Source organism: Sparus aurata, unplaced genomic scaffold (assembly GCF_900880675.1).
Source record: "Sparus aurata unplaced genomic scaffold, fSpaAur1.1, whole genome shotgun sequence".
NCBI lineage: Eukaryota > Metazoa > Chordata > Actinopteri > Spariformes > Sparidae > Sparus > Sparus aurata.
Genome location: NW_022045149.1, coordinates 65683 through 89822, shown reverse-complemented (window position 1 = coordinate 89822; position 24140 = coordinate 65683). Strand labels below are relative to the sequence as shown.

Sequence of the window (24140 nt, the reverse complement as noted above, 5' to 3'; positions counted from 1 at the left end):
ATAATATGATGTGTATCTGAGTCTGTTCTCTGTCCTGCCTTTTTATCATTGTTTCATTTACTGTTATTATAGTTTATTGTAATATTTCTGTCCTTTGGCCGCTGTGACATTTCCTCGTTTGCGGGACAAATAAAGTGATTCTGATTGTGATTGTGCACATTGTCACAGCCTCATCTGTTCTGTGGGGAAATGTAGACCTGTCCCTTCAAATCTGCTGGAAATCAAACCTCAGCTCCACCACACATTGATCCATTACAGGTCAATATATTGATCTGTTCGATCTGAGCAGCAAACCATTCAGGTTGATATCTTTAACCAGGCTGAGTGTGATGGAGATTATATCAGCACATTTTACCAGCAGAATGTGATGATTTAAACACGTCTTCATCTACGACCATCTCTGATGTGAGCGAGCAGATATCAGGGAGACAGTTTGAAAAGTGAAGAGTTTTAGGTGAAGTTCCTCGTTACTGAGAACAACAAACAACCGTAACGAGCAGAAAACACTGAAGCTAAGCTACTGTTGTTAGCATTAGCCACAGCTAGCTAACACTAAAATACCGCACACACGCGTGTTTTAGTTTAGATTTAACGTCTTTTGACCACAAAACATACTGAATAACAGTTCTAAAGCTTAAATAGACATTTAGTCAAACCTAAAGTCACTCTGGACGCGTTTTATTCACCAGACAGAGTATTTAAAACTAAAACATGGACAGGAAGTCTGCTACGTTACCTCGGGCTGCTTCCCTCCTCTCCGCGGTTTAGTTTTTAAACTGAGGCGGCAGGTCCAATCAGATGTCCTTAATCCTAAAAAAAGTTAACAACAGCGGTGGTAGTGACATCATCGGCCGGGGACAGAGTGAAGGCGGAGCATCTGAAGTGGATTAGTGGCTGTGTCCATTAGAGTTGGGCGATACTGCTAACTTTGGTATTGATCCGATAAAAAGTCATTACAGAGCCAGGATTGTCAATACCGATACTTTTTCTTTGAAAATTCCCGATCAATGAATGATTTTGTGCTTGCATCACACCGACTTCATGATGTTATCTGACGGTTTATGCAGTGATTGTAAAATGAGTGTTTAAAGTGCGTCACTCTCTGAATCCTTTCTCTCTACAGGCAACATCTGCTCAGTCACAGTGCTGGTGAAAAGTTCACATCCACTAGTAAAGAACATGTTCAGTACATCATGGCAGTCTGGAGTTTCAATGATTTCTACCACTTTCAGTCAACATTCATGAAGTTTGGTTCAATAATGAATTTATTCCTGGTCTTCTGAAAATGGCACCAAAGCTGCTGGTCAGAAGTGTACAGACAGGAAGTCTCATATTTGGTTAAATGTTCTGAGACTTGATTGGACCTCCAGACTGCCTCGATATACGTGTTCTCTCCAAGTGTATGTTAACTTTGGACCACAGCTGTTAATGTGAAGCACTTTGATTCCATGTGATTTGTTAGAGTGGTGCTGTTAATGACGTGTGACTGATGGTGGTCACCATCAGCAGTACTGATCCCTGTCACAGTACTCAGTGTTAACATGTCTGTTTGTGCCCCTGAAGAAGATGCAGCTGTAGTTAGTCAGTGTGACCACTAGAGGGCAGCGAGTCCTCATCATCTCAGTTTGTGAACAGGACGGACAGACGGACAGAGAATCAGACAGAAAGACACCGGAGACACAGTGAAGACATCATCACATCAGCTTTATTGTCAGCGTGCAGCAGATCATGATTCAGACCTCCACCAGACGTTGTGTTGAAACTAGTGAGTCTGACTGTGAAGCTGAGTGTGTGTTTAGTTGCAGCAGCAGACTGAAGGGAACATCTGAACCAGCAGAGAATCATTTCTCTCCACCAGCAGCTGCTCTCTCTCACTCTCACTGTGATTTAACATCCACATATTCATCACAGCCGCTGATCAAACACACATCAGCTGATGATATTCTGCTGTAAGATGGTCCTGGAGATCTACTGCACAGGACGGATCTTCATGCTGATGCTCTTCAGGGAGTAGTCGTGACCCTTCCAGTGGGACCACTCCACTCCAACAGCAGAGACAGTTCCATCAGCCCCCCAACGATAAACCCCGTTTGGATTTGCACGGAAACAACCGTTGTACCAGAATGCTCCCAGGCGTAATCTGGCACAGTTACCATCCCCTTTGTTATCCTGGTCTTTGTCGAAGGTGGAGAACTTCTGTCCACTGTGATACCCGAGGGAGTCTCCTACAGAAACAACAAAGTACAACAAACTGAATCTCAGATCTTATTTCAGTAGACGTGTAGCGGGCAGGACTACATGTCCACTCAATTAAGATTTGCAATAAGGTGATGCATTTTGTCACACTGATCTGATGTTTCTAATCACATAAACGTTCAGGTTGTAAATGATCCTCAGGGTTTCTTTGACGTTCGGGACACTTTCAACTAAATCCAGTGAGAAACAGGATATTGGAGAGGCTCAGAGTAAAACTCAACTCAACTTCATTCATAAAGCACTTTAAACAGCCACAGCTGGGACAAAGTGCTGTACATAAATAAGGAATAGAATATAAAACATAAACAACTAAAACAAGAGCTGAGTCTCATGCTGGGTTGAATGCTAAAGAATAAAGATGGGTTTTAAGATGAGTTTTAGAAATGGACAGTGAGGTGTGTGCCTGATGTGTAGCGGGAGGACGTTCCATAGTTTGGGACCGGCGGTAGAAAAAGCTCTTTCCCCTCTGAGCTTCCACTTGGACCTCAGTACCTCCAGGAGCAGCTGGTCAGCTGACCCGAGGCACCGGGCCGGAGCGTAGAGACGGAGCAGCTCAGAGAGGTAAGGCGGGGCGAGACCATTTAAAGATTTAAAAACAGATAAAGAATCTTAAAATGGACTCTAAAGTGCACAGGCAGCCAGTGGAGGGAGGCCAGAATGGGAGTAATGTGCTCCCTCTTACGTGCTCCAGTTAAGAGGCGAGCAGCAGCGTTCTGGACTAACTGGAGACGTGTGAGGGCGGACTGGCTGACTCCAAAGTGAAGTGCATTACAGCTGAGATGTAATGAAGGCGTGGATTACTGTTTCAAAGTGCTTTTGTGCAAGAAAGGGCTTCACCTTTGCCAGCTGCCTCAGGTGAAAGAAGCTGGACTTCACTATTGCACCAATTTGCCGGTCCAATTTAAAATCACTGTCCATCGCAAAACCCAAGTTTGAGACTGTTGGCTTCATGTAGTGTGTCAAAGGGCCCAAGTCAACAGGGGGGAGTTCACTAGAGCAGCTCGGACAAACATCATCCCTTCTGTCTTCTTTTCATTAGAATTTAAAAGTTCAGTGACATCCAGGCTTTAATGTCTTCAAGACATAACAGAAGTGGTTTTAGACAGAAGGCGTCTTTCTTCTTATAAATCTGACTGTCGTCAGTGTAACAGTGAAGAGAGATGCCATGTTTTCCCAGGATTCATTCAAATCTTGGCTGACACCATGTTTCTTTTAAAACTTGAGAAAATCAAGTTCACTGGGAGCTGCTGATCAATCCTGTTAACCAGCTCTCTCCTGGGAACGGCCACTGTAGCGGTCTGTTTAGAGTTTTGAGGACTTGCCTCAGTGTCTGCCCGCCACACAGACGTGTCACAGATAAGTTTGAGCTTTGACTCCTTGACTTCTGCTGGTTAATGTGTTCCAGCAACCAGTTGCAACGTCCAGGTGTCAGCAACCATCAACCTCTGTCTTAAACGAATGATCAATCTTTTATTTTGTATCTATTTATTTTTGTTTTGCCAATTTTAATTGTTTCACCTGTTTGTTCAGTCCATCACACATTGTGTATCTCTGTCAGTACACTTGTACTATTGTGATGTTGTATGTGTTTTGTTCTAGTGTTATAGCACCTCCCTTAGGTCATTAAGAGGAATGCAGCTTTTTCACAGCATTTTAGATGTTCGCTTTTTCATTGGTTGTTCAGGTCACATGATTATGTCAAAAGATCAGGTTACATGATTAATGGTGGAAAACTAGAGGACCGCATGGGTTAAAATGTTCTTTTTTTATCCGGTGTCATCCGCCTGTGTTGAGCTTGGAGCAGCTTTGTGTGTGAGTAGACTAATTAATATGTGATCATAAAAATAATTTCTGCTCATATTTCAATTGTATTGCATTATATTCATTTACATTATTTCTCGGCTTTTTTGTGTTGGTTTATTTAAAGTTTCACACGATTAATAACAACTTGACATGAAAAGCTGTATCTTGAATAAATGGAGTTCACCTCGACAACTCACGTCCTGCCTACTCATCATTGAAGCTACCTAGTTACAGCCTTAAGTCAAGTTAAAGTGTTTAACTGTCTGGTAATGTGCGCCACGCTACGCGCTCAGGTGCCAGAACAGTGACAACACAGCAACTCAGCGGGTTCTACACAGCAAATACTCTCGTGATCAGAGAAGCACACCTTGTTAGCAGCTTTAGCAGTGCCAGCCGGATCTCCCTTTAAGTTTCAAGATGGATGCTGCGTCTCCCACAGAAGGACAGCAGGAAGGCTCATCAGCGAACCAGGATGCTGCTGCCAGGTCAGTTTCTAGGGGGTCCAGCTCAGGTGCAAACAGTTCATCTGCTAGCTTAGCTGCAGCTAAGGCGCGGGCTAAAGTCTTAGCTGCATGTGCCTGCGCAACGTTTGTTCAGTAAGAAAATGAACTGTTGATAGAAAAGGCTAAGATGGAGGCTACTCTCGCTACATTAAAGTTAGACAAAGAGATTGCGGCTGCAGAAGCAGAAGCAGAAGCGAAAGCTCTCGAGTCTACAGCAGCAGATTTAGAGAAAGGCTCCAGAGCTTCCAACATCGGGTCCCTTCCTCCTCAGTCACCAATAGAGAGGGCCAGCGAGTATGTTGAGCATCATTCACAGGAAGGCTCTAAGCCTACACTCACTGAACCACCACAGAGTCAGCCTCAACAACACAATCCCACCATCTTGAACAGTGAAACCGAACCTCTGTCATGGTCGCACAGACGCTAGACCACATATTCCAACCCCTCACCTACTGAAGTCAGATCCTGATGCTAACCCGCATAGCTTCTACCCCATGAGGTCACAACAGCCACTCACACCCACTCTCAACAAGCAAGCTCCTCACACTCCCTTTGCTGACTGTACAGGGTTTGGTGATATTGCTAGATACCTTGTTCATCAGGAACTGCTCAGCTCTGGTCTCACCAAATTCGACGATCGACCTGAAGGTTTTTGGGCATGGAGGTCGAGCTTCCTAAACTCCATTGAAGGAACAGATCTTACCCCAAGTCAAGAGCTCGACCTGTTAACCAAGTGGCTGGGTCCACAGTCTTCAGCACATGTGAAGAGGATTAGAGCTGTACACATCAACGACCCAGCTCAAGGCCTGAGAATGGTGTGGTCTCGTCTTAATGAGTGTTATGGATCCCCAGAGATAGAGAAAGCTCTCTTCGACAGACTGGAGAAATTTCCCAAGATCACCAATAAAGATCCTCAGAAGCTCCGAGAGCTGGGCGACCTGCCACAAGAGCTAGCATCAGCACAGCACGAGGGGAACCTACCTGGACTAACTTGCCTGGATACTGCTAGAGGCTTGATACCAATAGTAGAGAAGCTGCCATTCAGTCTCCAGGAAAAATGGATCTCTCATGGTAGTAATTACAAGGCATATTACCATGTACATTTCCCACCATTCACCTACTTTGTCGAGTTCGTCTGCAGAGAGGCCTACATCCGCAACGACCCAAGTTTCTCTCTGTCCTCTTCAGCAGACACAATAATGAAGCCAAACAATACAGTAAAGAAGACAGGTAGCTCTAGAAGCTTCATCTCCTCACACAAGACAGAGGTCTCTTCTATGCTTGACTCCGACGATACAGGGACCCCTAGTGCTAAGCCAGATGTCAGTAGGCAATGTCCTATTCATAAAAGCCCCACCCCCTTAAACACTGCAGAGGCTTTAGAACCAAAACAATCGAAGAACGCAAGGCGTATCTTGAAGTGGCTGGCATATGTTTTAGATTTTGTTCTTCAAGCAAACATTATGCCAAAGTTTGCAAAATTGCAGTACAGTGCAAAGAGTGCAGCAGCGACAAACATGTAGCGGCTCTTCATCCAGGACCAGCTCCATGGCTTAGCCAGCCCCCCGTATCGGAGAACGGCGGGGAGGAGAAGGGTGATCAGTTTCCTACATTGAACTCAAAGTGTACAGAGGTCTGTGGAGAGGGTAATGGTCCGCACTCCTGCTCAAAAATTTGCCTTATCACAGTTCATCCTAAGGGTCAACCGGACAGGTCAGTGAAACTCTACACTATTCTTGATGATCAGAGCAACAGATCGCTAGCTAGATCAGAGTTCTTTGACCTCTTTGGACTGGAGGGCACAGAGTCATTCTACACACTAAGGACATGTGCTGGCCTTACCAAGATGTCTGGTAGGAGAGCTACAAACTTCATTGTAAAAACTTTGGATAGAAGCTTCAGCATAAATCTCCCAACTCTCATAGTGTGTAACTACATCCCTGAGGATAGGTCGGAGATAACTTCTCCTGAAATAGCCAAATATTACACTCACCTCAACTCTGTCGCTAAGCACATTCCTTCACTTGATCCAGAGGCTCAGATCCTCCTTCTCCTTGGGCGTGATGTTCTACAGGTCCACAAGGTGAGAGAACAGCGCAACGGACCTAACAGTGCACCATACGCCCAATGCTTGGATCTTGGTTGGGTCATTGTTGGGGAAGCCTGCTTAGGCATAGCTCACAAACCCAAAGAGGCAAACTTCTTCCGTACTCACATTCTTGAGAACGGACGCCATTCCCACTTCACGCCCTGCCCAAACCATCTCACTCTGAAGGAGAAGCCCGCTGTGAGCAATCTAAAGTCTCACAGTCCTCATAATCTGCAAGGTTCACTACTTTCTCGTATGCCAGTTCAACGCACTGAAGGAGACTCTTTGGGAAGAAATGTCTTCCAGCACACAGAGGATGACAACGACATTGCCCCCTCTATTGAAGACAAACAGTTCATGGAACTATTGGATAAGGAGATGTTCATTGATGAAGGAAACAACTGGGTAGCCCCACTCCCATTCCGCCCTTCAAGATTACGTCTACCTAACAACAGGGAGCAAGCTCTGAGTCGCTTTAAATCTCTCTGTCGCACTCTTGATAGGAGGGCAGAGATGAAGCAACACTTTGTCGCCTTCATGCAACAGATCTTCGATAAGCATCATGCGAAGCTGGCTCCACCATTAGTGGAGGGAGAAGAGTGCTGGTACCTCCCTACATTTGGAGTGTACCACCCGCGCAAGCCTGGTAACATCAGAGTCATATTCGACTCTAGCGCCAAGCATCTCGGGGTGTCTCTTAATGATGTGCTTTTGACCGGGCAAGACCTGACCAATAGTTTAATGGGGGTTCTGATGCGTTTTCGACGTGAACAGGTTGCTGTCACCACAGACATCGAACAGATGTTTCATAGTTTTTTCGTGAGGGAAGATCATAGGAACTTTCTGCAATTCATGTGGTTCAAGAATAATGACACTACAGATGAGGTTGTCGAGTACCGGATGCTGGTTCACGTATTTGGCAACAGCCCCTCTCCGGCGGTGGCAACCTACGGCCTCGGACACGCTGCGCTATATGGAGAACCGGTGTTTGGCTCTGCAGCAAAAGAGTTCATACATAGAGAGTTCTATGTAGATGATTGCCTTACATCTCTGCCATCAGAAGATGAAGCTGTGAGCTTACTTAAAGCGGCACGAGGAATGCTGGGTATGTCTAACCTACGCCTCCATAAGATTGCATCCAACTGTCCCACAGTCATGCAAGCATTTCCGGCTTCAGAGTACGCCAAGAACTTGAAGGAGCTCGATCCAGATAGTGATTCTCTTCCAATGCAATGCAGTTTAGGACTGAACTGGGATCTGCGCAAAGACACATTCACCTTCCGGGTCTCCAGCACAGAAAGACCTTTCACACAGAGAAGTGTGCTCGCTACAGGGAAATTTTATTCGATCCGCTTGGCCTAGTAGCACCAATCTCCATTCAAGGAAAGTTTCATCTGAGAGAACTAACTCAAGACACCACCGACTGGGATGAGCCCCTCCCTGCAGATAAGGAAGAAGAGTGGATCACTTGGAGAGACTCATTACAAGCTCTCGAACACTTTCAGACTTCTCGTTGTTACACAAGTACATCTATTTCTAACGCCGAGCGTGTAGAGCTGCACGTCTTTGCGGATGCTTCTGTGAAAGCAATCGTTGCAGTGGCCTATTTGAAGGTGTTGGACAGCAATGGTATGGACCACGTAGGATTTGTCATTGGGAGGCTAAATTAGCTCCTTTGTCGGTCCATACGGTCCCACGGCTTGAACTTGGAGCTGCGGTCCTCGCTGTTGAGATTGCAGAGCTGGTGTCAAGAGAACTGGATGTCAAGATTGATGACATGAAGTTTTACACCGACAGCAAAGTTGTGCTGGGTTATATTCACAACGTTACCTGCAGATTTTATGTGTATGTCAGTAACAGGGTAGAGTGCATCAGGAAGTTCTCGAGCCCCGAGCAGTGGCACTACATACCCACCAGTCAGAATCCAGCAGATGTGGCAACTAGGTCAGTACCTGCGGTGCTTCTGTTAAACACCAGCTGGCTCACCGGGCCCAAGTTCCTGCTGCTACCCAAGAAAGAAGATGCGACTGTGGAGACATCTTTCGACCTTGTGAACCCAGACTCTGATGCAGAAGTGCGCTCTCACCTCACGACATGCACCGACACAAGTCTGGGCTCTCAGCGATTTGAAAGGTTCTCAACCTGGCAGTCTCTCATCAGAGCCATAGCCACTCTGATCCACATCACTGAGACCACAAGAGTCAAGAGTACAAAAGGAAAACAGAATGTAAAGGTTGGCATCAATGTTCAAAGGTCCACACATCTGACAATCTGCTAAAAGCAAGACAGGTCATCATTAGATGTATCCAGAGTGAAGCATATCAAACTGAGATGTCTTGTCTGAGGCAAGGGCTGGACATCCCCAAGAGCAGTCCATTGAGAAAGTTGGATCCTATCCTCGATAGTGATGGACTCTTGAGAACTGGGGGCCGACTTTGTCACTCTACTCTCAAGACAGAAGAAATGCACTCTCTCATCATCCCTGGTCGCAGCCACATCGGTGGTCTACTCATCAACTACTATCACGAGAGAGTTAAGCACCAAGGCCGGATCTTCGCGGAGGGAGCGTATCTGATGGCATCTGGATGGTTGGCGTCAAGAGATGCATTGCAAGACATTTGTATAAGTGTGTGACGTGTAACAAGCTCAGAGGAAGGACAGCTGAGCAAAAGATGGCTGACCTCCCTTCAGATCGGTAGTACTGAACCACCATTCACAAATGTAGGCATTGATGTATTTGGACCTTGGAGTATCTCTACTCGACGTACATGTGGCGGTGCCGCTAACAGCAAGAGGTGGGCAGTGATCTTTACATGTCTCAGTGTGCGTGCTGTTCATATAGAGCTGATCGAGGCCATGGACACATCGAGCTTATAAACGCTCTTCGTCGATTTTTTGTCATCCGGGGTCCCGTGAAGCTGATACGTTCCGATTGTGGCACAAATTTCAAGGGGGCATGCAAGGAGCTGATTCAAGATGACAAGGAGCCAGGCATCTTCAGGTTCCTCAGCAAAGAAGGCTGTACATAGATTTTAAATCCGCCCCATTCCTCCCACATGGGTGGCGTTTGGGAGAGGATGATCTGGGTCTCCAGGAGGATTCTGGATTCCATGTTGTCCCAGATTCAGCCATCTCACCTTTCTCATGAGGTTCTGTCTACATTCATGGCAGAAGTGTCCGCCATAATTAATGCCAGACCTCTGACGACCATCTCTACAGATGCGAGTGCTCCATTGCTCCTTACTCCAGCTATGATCCTCTCCCAGAAGGTTTGCAGTTCTCCTCCTCCTCCAGGGAGCTTCGTCGATGCAGATCTACACCGCCAGCAGTGGAAAAAAGTCCAGCACTTGGCCAACATCTTTTGGGAGAGGTGGAGGCGCGAGTATCTCCCAATACTTCAGAGTCGGTCCAAGTGGCAGAAGAGCCACCCCAACATCAAGAAAGGTGACATAGTGCTTCTTCGTGATCCCCAGGTGGAGAGGAACCGCTGGCCCATGGCGCTGGTCACTAAAACCTTCCCTTTAAGCGATGGTAAGGTCAGGAAAGTAGAGCTCAAGGTTGTCAGAAGAGAGACCTCCAAGACCTTCCTTCGCTCCATCACAGAGGTGGTGGTGCTAATGTCTCCCTAGGGTGACATAGACTTTTGCTGAACTTCCTAGGTGTTGACTTTCATAGTGGTATTGTGTTCAATACCAGGCGGGGAGTGTGATGTTGTATGTGTTTTGTTCTAGTGTTATAGCACCTCCCTAAGGTGATTAAGAGGAATGCAGCTTTTTCACAGCATTTTAGATGTTCACTTTTTCATTGGTTGTTCAGGTCACATGATTATGTCAAAAGATCAGGTCACATGATTAATGGTGGAAAACTAGAGGACCGCATGGGTTAAAATGTTCTTTTTTTATCCGGTGTCATCCGGAAATAAATTCTGCTCATATTTTAATTGGATTGCATTATATTCATTTACATTATTTCTCGGCTTTTTTGTGTTGGTTTATTTAAAGTTTCACACGATTAATAACAACTTGACATGAAAAGCTGTATCTTGAATAAATGGAGTTCACCTCGACAACTCACGTCCTGCCTACTCATCATTGAAGCTACCTAGTTACAGCCTTAAGTCAAGTTAAAGTGTTTAGCTGTCTGGTAATGTGCGCCACGCTACGCGCTCAGGTGCCAGAACAACTATACTTGCACAACACTGTACACAAACTATTGTATCATATTTATTATTTCCGACTTGTGTTTCTGGCTGCTCTGGTTTCATGGTGGCTGCTGGATTTGGATGGAGAGGACGAGGTGGGACTCTGTTTAAGGAGCTTTGTTCAGGTTTTTCATTCATTATGAAATTGAAAAATGAAAATATTTACTGTCTTATGTTTGGATTATGTGTTGGCCAATTTGTTCAATATAATATCTGAAACAAATATGGAAATTTAAAAAAGTAAGACACAACACAACACAACTCCTGCTGTCAGTGACTCACCTGCCCCTCCATCAGTGAATCCTGACACATGCAGTCTGTATCCGTAGGACTCTGGGCTGATGGAGAACGAGGAGTAACGAGCGAACACCTGGTTTCCCTCAAAGTCCTCCATGTCGACCAGCAGCTCGTACCTCTTCCTCAGAGTCAGGTGGAAGAGATTCTCAAGACCTGAAACCAACATGAACACATATTAACAGAGAGTCATGAGGTCACATGATGGTTAGTTTGGTTCCGTCTCTCACCGAGCCAGTACTCTCCAGCAGCGCTCCCAAAGCCCGTCTTGTATTGATCCCAGGGCCTGTAGAAGTTCACCGAGCCGTCCATCCTCCTCTGGAACACCTGGAGGGACGAACACACGACACACCTGACAGCTCAGCGTTCCAGCCAACATGGGTGTCCTGGTGGGGGGCCTACATTCAGGAATCAGCTGGTTTTGTTGTCGTTTGGAAGGCAGTGTACTCTGTGCTGTCACTGCTGCTAAGCTAGCTGTTGGTGGTTGATGGTCAGTAAATCTACTGAACCATAAGATTGGACAGCAGACAGTCTGAAGACAGGTGATGCAGTACAGAGGTGATTTACAGTGGTTCTGACCAGGACTATGACTCTGGGGATGAGAGGACACGGCAGGTCGGGACAGAAAACTGCAGGTAGAGCCGCCATGTTTTCACATGTTACTCTGTGAACTGAGGAGTTACCTGGACTGGACCAGAGGCGACTGGAGACAAACCAACACGGTTCTGATGACTTTGATTTAGTTTGTGACGATTCTTAGTTGTTAGTTGTTCTGTCACTTTATTCTCTTGCAAATCTGAGTTTAAAGTTAGACGTCTGACTTTTTTTACAGAAACAATTTTCAGTTTGAATGAAGTGTGTTTTACGTTGAGTTAACGAGGCGACTGGGCTCGTCTTAGTTCAGTAAAGAGAGAAACTTGAATTCAGACGATTGTGTTCATCTGTTTAGTGAGGATAATGTCAAAGTGTCAACATGTTTTCATTCCTCTACACTGTTGTTCATTATTTCAGCCCATTTTAAACTCATTAAAACTCTGGCAATAAGAAACCTGACAGTCATCAGATGACAGATTACAGAGTCATGCTCCTTAAAATTACAGGTGACCTTCGACTTGTCTGAATAAGAACTGATAACTGGTGAGAGAGAGTGAGGATACTCACCGTCCAGCCTCCCTCCTGTGAATCCATGTCACAGTACACCTACACACAAACACACACACTCATTTTAATAATCTGATCCATTTGGAATTATCGAGTTCATCATGTGAGCTACAAACAAAACCACTACAGTCGTGTCAGAAGCATCAGTCAGAACATGTAGAAAGCTTTTACGGTCTAAAGTCAGAGCTGCGTCCCAGAGAGGGTGACCTGCACCTGGACAGCAGACGTGGCTCCGATGGGATAGATGGTGAACACTCCGCTGGGTCGGCTCCTGTCGTCATTATGAATATCACTGCAGTCCAGAGGCAGGACGAGCTGCTGGCAGCGGGTCAGTACCGGAGCCAGGAGCAGGACGACTGGCAGCAGCTGGACAGAACACATGTTGTCATGTGCTTCATTAAAAACACTGTGTGCAGTTTACAGGCTGTTTACACTCTGAAACAACTGAAGAGTTATTAGCTGGAAAAGGACAAGAACGTGACTTTAAGAGATTATAACTTCAATTTAAAAAACAAAAGACAAAAAAATCTAGATAACAAACTCGTATTTATTTAAAACATCTGCAGGTTAGCATTAGGTAGCCAGAGAGGCTAAACACAGAGCTGCAGTGAAGCATTCACAAAGCTGCTGGACACAGAAATGAGAAACAGTTCATTGTAACTTCAGTCACCAAACAATGTTTTCAATTATCTGACTGAACCTGTTAACAAACTAAAATAGCTTTAACATTTAGACAAACAGAAGCAAGTCAAAGTTACAAACTGACCTTCATCGTCAGATTTCTGTTGAAGTGAGTTGATGAGAATCCTGATGTCGTGTGTCTGGATGCACTGATGTCTCTGTGATGTATCATCCAAAGATCAGCTAATAACTATTACTAATTAGCTAACAGCTGCTGTTTCATGACAATAAAATCATTCAGTGAAAGATAGTTCCCCGCTATTAAGGTTTGTTTCTCCGTCACGTGTTTCCTGCTTGAATCAAAGGTCAGACTGAACTCAACAATCAACCATCTTCATCCAGGAAGTTACATGTTGTTGCTGTAATGAACTCAGTAATAAACTTAATAAAATCATGACTATGTCTTCAAAATCTGAACATTATGAGCATTATAAAGACGTATGTTATTGTGGTGTACAAGCATCAAGTAGAATAAAACTGAAACACCTGAGTAAAGTGCAAATACCTCAGAACTGTAATGGAGTAAATGTTTTATTAGTTCAACAATCAGGTTAAAAGATAACTGATTCAGTGAGTCACAAAGACGCTGAATGTGTGCGTACATACATGTAAATATATGAACCATTTACTGTCACTTGTACATTTAGTATCAGCTACCTTAAAGGATCAGTCTGTTGTTTTGTTAATGAGCAGAGAAAGATCCTCACTGGCCGATTCTGAAGAGTTTTCTGCATGAATGAATCTACATGGAGAGAAACGGACATATTTAGGAAGCTGCTGACTTTGAGAACAATCTGCAGATCAAAACAAAAATCCAGATCAAAAGGATTTAAAATATTGTATCTGATACTGGATCAGGCCACAGTGAATTAAAGCAGACTGTCGAGCCTGTGCGGAGGTATGCACTCTACTGAGAGCCAGTCTAGTTTGAATATGTAAATACTTGTCAGGTCATAAACCTTTAACATCTTTACTGATCCAGTCGCGGCTGATCTGATGTCAGTTGAATGATGTGTGGTCACATTAGTTGTTTCTTTATGATTTTTATGTGTTTATGTTGTGAAAATGAACCTTTTTCAGGTAATTTGATGAATATTCATGTTTGTAGCTGTATCCCACATGTATGCCACGAGGGGGCGTGGCCTCCTCAGTGATCACATGTTAGTTAGATTGTGTGTTTTCATCTTTGTGTTGAATAAAAGACTGTTGAATCTTCATGTTGTCTATTTAATATCGTACATGAGTGAATGTTGCCGACCTCGACTCTGTCAAAGACTCGTCGTCCATCATTTTGATTGTAGTTATTAAGTTAATTATTAATCAGAGTTACAGTTTAGTGTCTTTTTATGAGACTCATCTGGTGAATCGGCTCTTTGCCTTCTTTAAGGTGCTGCCCCAAACTGATCTTATTATTATTCATCATGATTAATAATTATCCCTGATAATCATTCATTATTATTGATTTTGACACATTTAACTCCAAACTCCTTATTAATGTTACATGAAGCACAACAACTTCTACCACATTGTTGTTATTAGAAAGAATAAAATGGTATTTAAAATGATCATGAAACATTTGTTCAACCAAAAAACTCTGGATGATGATGATGATGATGACGATGATGACGATGATGATGATGATGTGTAATACGGTGACACTCTGCTGTGTTCTGAGATGTTGTCATGCTGTGAGGAGCGTTACAACCCCGTCAGTGGAAAGTGTCTCTGCTGTGGAGGCGTTCCTTACAGAGCTGGGAGGAAGAACACATCAGTGACATCAGTTGATGCTCAGCTTCTTGTTTATTGTCATATACAGCAGGTTATGATCCACATTAAGGTTTAACCCTCCACCAAATATCAGGACAGTGCAGAGATGAACACGTAAGACTAAACACTGATGTTGATCCATGACGTTCTGCCGGGCCGCCGGTCCTGCTGGCTCCCATGGAGCAGCAGTCCAGCTGAAGGAGTCACTGCTGCAGCTCAGTCCTCCAGTTCAGCCTGAAGTCCTGACACGCTGCTGATGTCTATATGTTACATATTTGTGTGTTGAGCCTGATTTAATCAATGTTGTGCTGATCACAGGCCTGTAACTATAGAAGCACACAGACCACCAACTCCCTCATAAGCTCCTATGTTCACTTTGAGCCCACATTTCTGAAGGAACGCAGACGGCACCAGTTTTCTAATTATTCACTCTAAGAATATTAAATCTCCATCCAGGCGTTCAGCAGCTTCTCCCCTCGCTCAGGACGACACGTTCAGGCTGCAGCAGTTACTGAGAGCTGCAGCATTAGAATGGAAACACACACCACAATACTGCTGCTAACTGATGCTAACTGCTGCTGATGCTAACTGATGCTAACTGCTGCTGCTGCTAACTGCTGCTAACTGCTGCTGCTGCTAACTGCTGCTAACTGCTGCTGCTAACTGCTGCTGTTGATGCTTACTGCTGCTAACTGCTGCTAACTGCTGCTGTTGATGCTCACTGCTGCTTACTGCTGCTAACTGATGCTAACTGATGCTAACTGATGCCAACTGCTGCTGCTAACTGATGCTAACTAATGCAACTGCTGCTGCTGCTAACTGCTGCTAACTGATGCTGCTAACTGATGCTAACTGATGCTAACTGCTGCTGCAGTGAGACACCACAGATGTTCACTAACATGAGCTGGTGTGCTGCTGGACTGTGCTGGGAACCAGTTTCAGGAAAACTCGGCCCGTTAAGAGATTACATGCTTAATGATAGAAAGAGAAAGAAATCACTGAAGAGGTCAGCTGATGATATTCTGCTGTACGACGGTCCTGGAGCTCTAGTGCACAGGACGGATCTTCATGCTGATGCTCTTCAGGGAGTAGTTGTAGCCCTTCCACTGGACCCAGTCCACTCCAACAGCATAGAGAGTTTTATCAGCCCCCCATCGATAAACCCCGTTGGGATTAGCGTTGTGACAAATCCCGTACCAGAACGCTCCCAGGAATGATCTGGCACAGTTCCCCTTCCAGGCATCCTGGTCTTTGTCGAAGGTGGAGAACTTTCGTCCGTTGTGATGATTCAGGGCGTTTCCTACAGAAACACATACAAGAACCACAGTGATGGTACATTTATATAAACTTTAAACATCAGACTAACTTTTATAAACTACGTGTATTCATGAGAGGACTGAAGGAACAGCTCATCAGCAGGCCGACCTTTGAGGACTCAGTCTTCTGTCTAAATGAAAATAGGGACAAGAAATGGCTCATTTTTTAATTCAAACTAAATAATGTCTTGAGATTGTTGAGAGTGACCACAATAAGCAGGCTGCACAATTAATGTGAATATCATCAAAGTCACAATATGAGTGAGTGAACACCCAGATCACAAGAAGCTGCAGTTTGTGATGAAGATTAATAATAACATTCTATTTATATGAAAGGAAAAGATTGAGTCTGTCCCAATATGAAGTACAGTAAAGTTCCTTTTATTCTGTAACGTCATTCAAAAAGGGAAACTTTGATATATTCTAGTTTAAAGTTTGGTGATTACAGCCAGCATGTTACAGCAGATTTCTGCTGTTTGGAGACGCTGGTTTCCTTTTCCTGCAGGACTCACCTGCTCACATGACAGAACTACCAGCAGCTGCTGAGCCCACTGTGGTGTTACTGTGCTTGATATATGAACGTTAAGCTAACTTTTCCATGATACTCTAATTTACTGAGATGCAGCTGTAAGTGAAGTGTAGTGTGACTTCATCCGGCCTCATCACTCAGTATGAAGCCAGCCAGCTTTCTGGCCTTTCTGACCCACAATCCTCTGCGCAGCGGCAGATTCACGTCACGGTGTGTCACGTGGAAATAAAACCTCTGACAACTCACTGACACGTGAGAGTTCAGAGGCAGAACTACGTTCTTGTACTGTGAGCAGTCGTGTGTCCCAGTTGGATCCAGACTGCAGGAAACAGTACGTACCGTGTGAGGGCAGCTGCAGTACATCATACAAGCTTTTTAAAAGTGTGTGAATCATATCAGAATCTCTGTCAAACTGAAGGTGATATGACCTTTGACCTCATCATGCAGCCATGATTATAAGACAGTAGTTGTGCTGCTGTACCAGCAGAACTACAGAGCAGCGTCCTGTCAGCATCACCAGGCATCACGTCTGACCTCAGACACAGATCATGATGCTGTTACTGCTTGATGAAGGTCAGACAGAAGCACCAGTGTTAAACTGTTTCAACACCACTGAAGTTCATTTTAAACATTTGAATCAGTTGCTGGTTGTTCAGACACCCTCTGTGCAGGCTGGCACTGCTGATGTCTGACCAATAAACTGTAGTTTTCTCTTGATAACAGGTAGATTATCTCCAGATTACACAACAATTAACTCTTGAGATAACTGCATTAAAGATCATATCAGTGCATTTAATGCCCGCCTCTTGTTCAGTGGCTGGTCCTGTTTCCTGGCGTCCTGTACCGAGGTCCTGGCTGCACATCGTGTTGTTAGTATTTAATCTCATCTGAGCTTTGTGGTCGACTCTCTAACAGCAACAGCATCTTGTGTTTCTTAAAGAATGATTCTCAGCCCGCCGTCGACTCACTGACCTGCCCCTCCGTTGATGAATCCAGACACCTTCAGTAAATATCCGTGACATTCTCCTCCGACAGAGAACGAAGTGTAACGAGCAAATACTGATTTCCCCTCAAAGTCCTCCATCTGGACCAGGAGCTCAATTCTACGGCCTTCAGTCAGGTGGTGGATGTTGTCCAGACCTGCACACACACACACACACACACACACACACACACACACACACACACACACACACACACACACACACACACAGAATTTAAACATCTTATGTTTGTTACAGTGGTCCTGATCCTGATTTCATGAGGTCACATGATGGTTAGTTTGGTTCCGTCTCTCACCGAGCCAGTACTCTCCAGCAGCGCTCCCAAAGCCCGTCCTGTACTGATCCCAGGGCCTGTAGAAGTTCACCGAGCCGTCCATCCTCCTCTGGAACACCTGGAGGGACGAACACACGACACACCTGACAGCTCAGGGTTCAACACAGTTTTACTGGTGTGGGATTTATTGTGATGAGAGCTTCATATCGAAAACCACTCAGCTATGACTGGATGAAGTTCAGTTCAGTACTCACCGTCCAGCCTCCTCTCAGTGAGTCCATGTCACAGTACACCTACACACACACACACACACACAGTCAGTCATTAGTGAAGTCACAGCTGTCTGAACTGTATACATGAGGCTGTGTGTGCCACGACGGGAAAAACACTACAGGAAGTATCAGGTCAGACATCTGATGATCCTCTGATCTGACTCAGCGTCCGCCTCAAAAGGAAAACACCTGCAACCCAGAGAGGAGGAAGTGTACCTGGACAGCAGACCTGGGTCCATCAGGATAGATGGTGAACACTCCACTGCGTTGGCTCTTGTCCTGGTGGATGACACTGCAGTCCCTCGGATACCTTTCAGTGCCGCTGGTGAGCGCTGGAGCCAGGACTGAGAGCAGCTGAACACAGGACATGATGTCATTTGAAACGAGGTTTGAATCGCACACACTGATTGAGCAGTTTGGATTCTAGTTTCAGGTCACTCTTCACACTGACAGAACTCTGACATCTGTCAGACTTCAGGTCACAGACTCACCTTCATCGTCAGTTTTTGCTGGAAGTGGCTGATGTGGATCTGTCTGAGACTCTGCAGACACAAGAAGAATTAAATCAGAGAACAGAAACGAGACTGCACGTCACTCCTCATGAAGATACACCACGCTCAGGACCACAGGGAGTGACGGGCAGCAACAGTCGGTCCGGCTGGAGCAACTTTCACCATCGTCACAGTCACAGCCTGTGTAACAAACTTTACTGACCAAACGTTTACAACCTTCAGCTAACTTTGTGTCATTTTGGGTCGAAGGAAGAAACCCAAAAGACAAAAGTGAATCTGTCTCCTGGTCGGATGCTCACCTGTCTGAACTCACCTGCAGGATGAACTGAAGAGGCTTCACCTTCAGAGGAAACAGAGACAAACTGCTGCTTCTCCTTCAGTCTGTCGCAGCATCACGACGTCACGTCTTATATCTGCAGAAGGCACTGTGGCGTGACAACAGGCGGATCTTCACAACACACATTCAGTAAATACACAATAACAAGGAACTCTGCAGGACTTCACAAATATTCTAATGTCAACACAGCCAGGTAGTTGTGTATATGATGTTTAACATTATCAGTCATTTCATCTGATCACTGCTCAGTTTTCCCTGCTACTATCTATAGAATACATGAAAAGAAAAGTTAACTGATGGAACAAATGAACTTTTTATTAAAGTTTCATTAATCACATTCTACAAAAGATTAACAACTTTTACACAACAATTAGCATGTTTCTGAAACACAGGTAAACCTTTTATAAACAGGTGACTGATTCTTCTCACATTGCTGACAGATGAGTTTGCATTTGTGTTTTTCTCCCTTGTGTCACATTTGTCTCATAGAAACAAGGTGTGTTTAATGTCAGAGGGAACGGTTCAGGTGTTGGAGTGAAAGATAAACTCTAAGAACAGGATGCTGTGTAGTGAAACTGACGCTTTGTGTCCTCCTCGGGTCAATATTTGATGTTCTGCCTGAAGTCAAGCGACTCATTTAATTTGTGAAGCTCAGGTTAATGATCAGAACCAAACGTTTTGTCAGAATTCAGGGAGTCGTCACAACCACAGTCACTCCAACAGCATAGAGACGCCATCAAACTACCAACAACTGACCTGAGATCAGAGCAACACGCACACAGTGAACAAACACATTGAACACATGTGCATTACATCAACCAGAGGAAAAAGTCCTCTGCTTAGCCGTGCTATGCTATGCTGTGTGCTATCTAGGCCCAGTTCAACGATGCCGGCCTTTGAAGAAGTTTCTGCTGGTTCTGCTGGCTGATGAGCCGAGCAGGAGGTTCTAATGTTGAATGCTGTTCTTGCTGTGCAAGGTCCGATGGTGTTCCGTGGATTGTGTAGACAGCTGGTAAGCTTTGCGTGGCAGCTGCTGGTGCTGAGTAACCTGGAATAACAGCAGGACGTTGTGTCGCTGCAGTGAGGAGAAGTTCTCTGAGCCTGCTGCAAACGTAGCTCACAGCTCTCAGCAGCTGTTAGACCAGAAGAATCCAGGAGAGGAGATCTTGAGGGCAGGCAGCTCGGTGGTGGAATCTTCTGATTCTCCCTGCTCATTTTGTCTCCAGACAACAGCAGGTCATACCTAAGCTGTAGAGAGGTTAAAGTGCAACGTAGATACTCAGAGTTACTGTAGATATTTGTACAGAACAGATGTTTGACGAACTGAGCCAAGGCTGAGCTAACGGTCTGAAGTAAACTTGTGAGGAGGCCTTCAATCTTTCCATGTTGGCAGACTGAGTGTCTCTGACCTTTTCACCTCTCAGTCTTCTGGCTGCAGGGGAGAGACTCTGCATCACCCCCTGCTATGTTGTTAGATAGATAACATGTATGGAAGCACTTCCTCCTGAAGCTGTAAGATAGAATTTGGACACTTGGGATGACTTGTTAGGATTGTGATGGCGGCACTCTGTGCAGACAGACATGATGTGATGCTGTGTTGCTCCTCCATGATCACACTTTATAAACTATCTCAACATAAGTCATCAGCGTCTCTGAGTCTCCTTCATCTCTCCTGAACGGTCAAGTGAGCCGAAATTCCTGTAAGTGCTAAATATTTATTTTTGCCCTTACTTTGTCTGAGTGTGACGAGTTCTGAGGGAAACTGTTTTTCGGCTGAAATCAATTCAAACTTGACGAAAGTAGAAATCAAATTGCAAATTGAATATTGAAATGACTAAAGGGGCGGCTGGAGCTCAGCAGGTAGAGCAGGTCGGCTAGTGATCAGAAGGTTGCTGGTTAAAATCCCAGCTCCGGGCTGAGCTCAGCTGCATGTGGAAGTGTCCTTGAGTGAGATACTGAACCCCAAACTGTTCCTGATGTGCAGCTGGCACCTCTGCCATCAGTGACGGCCCTGCGATGAGCTGGAGACCTTTCCAGGGAGCCCTCGCCCAGACACAGCTGGGATTGACTGTGGATGGATGGAAACGACTAAAGTGAGTAAAGCACAGTGAATACTGGAAGTGTTCTGAACAACATGACCAGGGAGGATCATAAAACCGTCCCTCAGGGAGAGAGGAGGAGAAGAGTTCTGTCACCCGGAACAACAGTCACTCAGAACTGAATTTTGTGAAGAATTCTGGGAAACTGAGTTCAGTTCAGAGTCCATTTAGAAATCTACAATGACTGACTTCAGCTGTGGATCCAAACCAGTGGAGCTTAGTGGTGGCGATGCTGCGGTCATGTGACTAGGACGTCGTCTGTTCATAGTCAACATTAGCTTTTTACTGCTAAAGATTTAATACATGCTTCAAACATCAGAGTGGTGTTCATCTATCAGAACCATGAAGGATCATAAACTTGTGTTTGACAGATTATTTTCTGTAATAATCCCGCAGAGGAAGCACGTGATGCTAACTCCAGTCTGCTGCAGCCCGGCTGGAGCTCTACACTGTAACACCTGTTACCATAATATCACTTTTCTATAATTGTAGTTTATTCAAGGTAGTATACTGTAACTATTGGATGGTTATATAGAAGAAAATCACAATAATTCTGTATTTTGTGTTTCTACAGTAACCTACACATGATAGTACTGTGACAAATACAGTAATGATGTGAATTAACATTACTAAACTTTAAGTCGTTATGGTAAATCTATGCATTTAGAGTAAATCTACAGTAATATTACAGCAATATATTGTGTTTTCACCCTAACCCAAACATATTGTTAGCATGTTGTTAGCCTGTTAGCATGTCATCGGTAAAGAATGTCATTCAAGGTCAAGAATGAACGCTCTGAATGGAAAACTAAACAGCTTGCTGACAGTCTGAATTAATTTACGGGCTTTATTACTGATGTAATCATTGATCTATGATCTGATTGAGCTCAGGTGTGTTGAGCTCAGGTGTGTTGAGCTCAGGTGTGTGACCTTTGGAGTGCGAGAGGAGAAAACCTGTTTATCAGTTGGATAACAGCTGAGCTGCTCAGAGCTGCTCGACAGACCTCAGATCCACACAAACACACTTTCTCTCCGTGGTTTTACGCTGAAGGTGAGTACGACTCTCGTCTCAAGGCAGATTCAGCTTCATTCCTCGTCTGACCGGCTGTGTTTCCTCTGAGGAGTCCAGGATGATTCTGTGGCTCAGTGGAAACAGGCCTCAGATATGTGACTGTTTATTTTGACGTTTAAAGATAGAGAAAGAGTTCACTGATTACTTTATGCTCTGTGTTGCTTTGCTAGCAACTTTATTCTCTCGTAGCTGCGTCTCTGACTAGCTTCAGTCTGTGGCCCAGCAGCTGGATCGGGTCGGTCAAAGTGCTGTTATTAACCAGATAACTACAATCTTCTACCCAGAAGTTACTGTCACCTCTGACAGGCTCCCTCTCCGGAGCAACAGCAGCTGAGACTCATGGGTATCGTAGTATTTAGAACCGTCCATCAAACTGACGTTCTTAAAAACGACTGGTGAAACAGAATATTCCCTTCAGTAAAACATTTACTTATGAGATATGTTTTGACTTTTCATCTCATAATTCAGATTGTGTTCAACTTTTATTTTTTCTGTATCTGGAGGTAATGTGCCTCCATAATAATCACAGTTTTGCCCTACACATTTTTACTGTATATCTTTCCAGGCAGGATTATTTCCTCGACACTTTAATAGAAAAGTGTTAAGTCGTCCAGTGAGCCGAGGAAAAACTCAAAGCTAGTTTAATAAACGTGTCAAACTAGGACCGAACGAACATCTCGGCTTTTACTCTCTTAATGGCGTTACATGAGATTATGATTGTTATCTGAATGAAACGATCGCTGTGAGATAATCATCCTGTTATTAACACGGACCAGTGCCAGCCTGCAGAGCTGACGTCTGTACCGACTCATTTCAGCTGGAGGGGCCTTTATTGATTAACACGTCAGATCGGATCATTTTTATTGAGTACACGTGACAATTCAGATTAAACTGAACTGTAAAACGCTAAAAAACATGTGGCGTCCACAGTCAGCAGATGTGTGTGTGGTGTGTGTGTGTGGTGTGTGTGTGTGTGTGTGGTGTGTGTGTGTGTGGACAGGCAGGCAGGATGGGGCGCAGGAAGTCGGTGTGTTGTGGTTGTTCTGCTCTGGAGGTCACGCTGGCCTTCCTGTTCGTCATCATGACGGGCGTGTGTGTGACACTGGTGGCCATGATGTTTAACTGGAAAACAGACACAACAGACACAACAGACACAGGGAGAACACACACACACACACTGTGTGCTAACACTGAAGCTAACACTTCAGTCTCGCTCTCTGTTAGCTGTTAATGTGTCGACACTGTTGATGATCGTTTCCCCAGAGAACTCCCAGGAAACAAGGACAAGATTTAAAATGTGGTTTCATCCGCTGCTGAAAATAGTCCCCACAAACAGCCCTCCTGTCTGTCCTCCTCCTGTCTCCTGTCTGTCCTGTCTGTCCTCCTGTCTGTCCTCCTTCTGTCTCCTGTCTGTCGGCCTGTCTGTCCTCCTGTCTCCTGTCTGTCCTCCTCTCTGCCTGTCCTCCTGTCTGTCCTCCTGTCTGTCCTTCTTGTCTATCCTGTCTGTCCTCCTGTCTGTCCTCCTGTCTGTCTCCTTTCTGTCCTCCTGTCTGCCCTCCTCTCTGCCTGTCCTCCTGTCTGTCCTCCTGTCTGTCCTCCTGTCCTCCTGTCTGTCCTCCTGTCTGTCCTCTTCCTGTCTGCTGTCTGTCCTCCTGTCTGTCCTTCTTGTCTATCCTGTCTGTCCTCCTGTCTGTCCTCCTCTCTGCCTGTCCTCCTGTCTGTCCTCCTGTCTGACCTCCTGCCTGTCCTCCTGTCTGTCCTGCTGTCTGACCTCCTGTCTGTCCTCCTGTCTGTCCTGCTGTCTGTCCTCCTGTCTGTCCTCCTGCCTGTCCTCCTGTCTGTCCTCCTGTCTGTCTCCTGTCTGTCCTCCTGTCCGTCCGCCTCTCCTTCTCCTATCTATCCTCCTGTCTGTCCTCCTGTCTGTCCTCCGTCTGTCCTCCTGTCTGTCCTCTTCTGTCCTGTCTGTCCTT

General features: G+C 45.1%; 2 protein-coding genes across 3 annotated transcripts in view; both read right to left on the bottom strand.

Annotated features, from left to right (window-relative positions):
* Positions 1–1683: 1683 nt before the first annotated feature.
* Positions 1684–24140, bottom strand: part of LOC115578011 (microfibril-associated glycoprotein 4-like) — an 83638-nt gene continuing 61181 nt past the window's right edge. The window contains exons 1-6 of one of the 2 annotated variants that reach the window (XM_030410875.1): positions 13074–13166; positions 12521–12673; positions 12308–12346; positions 11377–11473; positions 11135–11302; positions 1684–2225 (exon numbers count right to left, since the gene is read on the bottom strand). In XM_030410875.1, coding sequence (XP_030266735.1) covers positions 1969–2225; positions 11135–11302; positions 11377–11473; positions 12308–12346; positions 12521–12673; positions 13074–13160 — 801 coding nt within the window. In that variant the 5' untranslated portion in view covers positions 13161–13166 and the 3' untranslated portion in view covers positions 1684–1968. Of the gene's footprint in view, positions 2226–11134; positions 11303–11376; positions 11474–12307; positions 12347–12520; positions 12674–13073; positions 13167–24140 lie in introns of those variants that run through there. The other variant, XM_030410876.1, reaches the window with a different exon arrangement.
* Positions 15638–20453, bottom strand: LOC115578009 (microfibril-associated glycoprotein 4-like). The gene is made up of 7 exons (XM_030410871.1): positions 20409–20453; positions 18642–18692; positions 18367–18504; positions 18133–18171; positions 17900–17996; positions 17573–17740; positions 15638–16055 (listed from the first exon to the last, which is right to left on the bottom strand). Exons 1-7 carry the CDS (start codon positions 20451–20453, stop codon positions 15802–15804), a joined length of 792 nt encoding a protein of 263 aa, XP_030266731.1. The 3' UTR covers positions 15638–15801.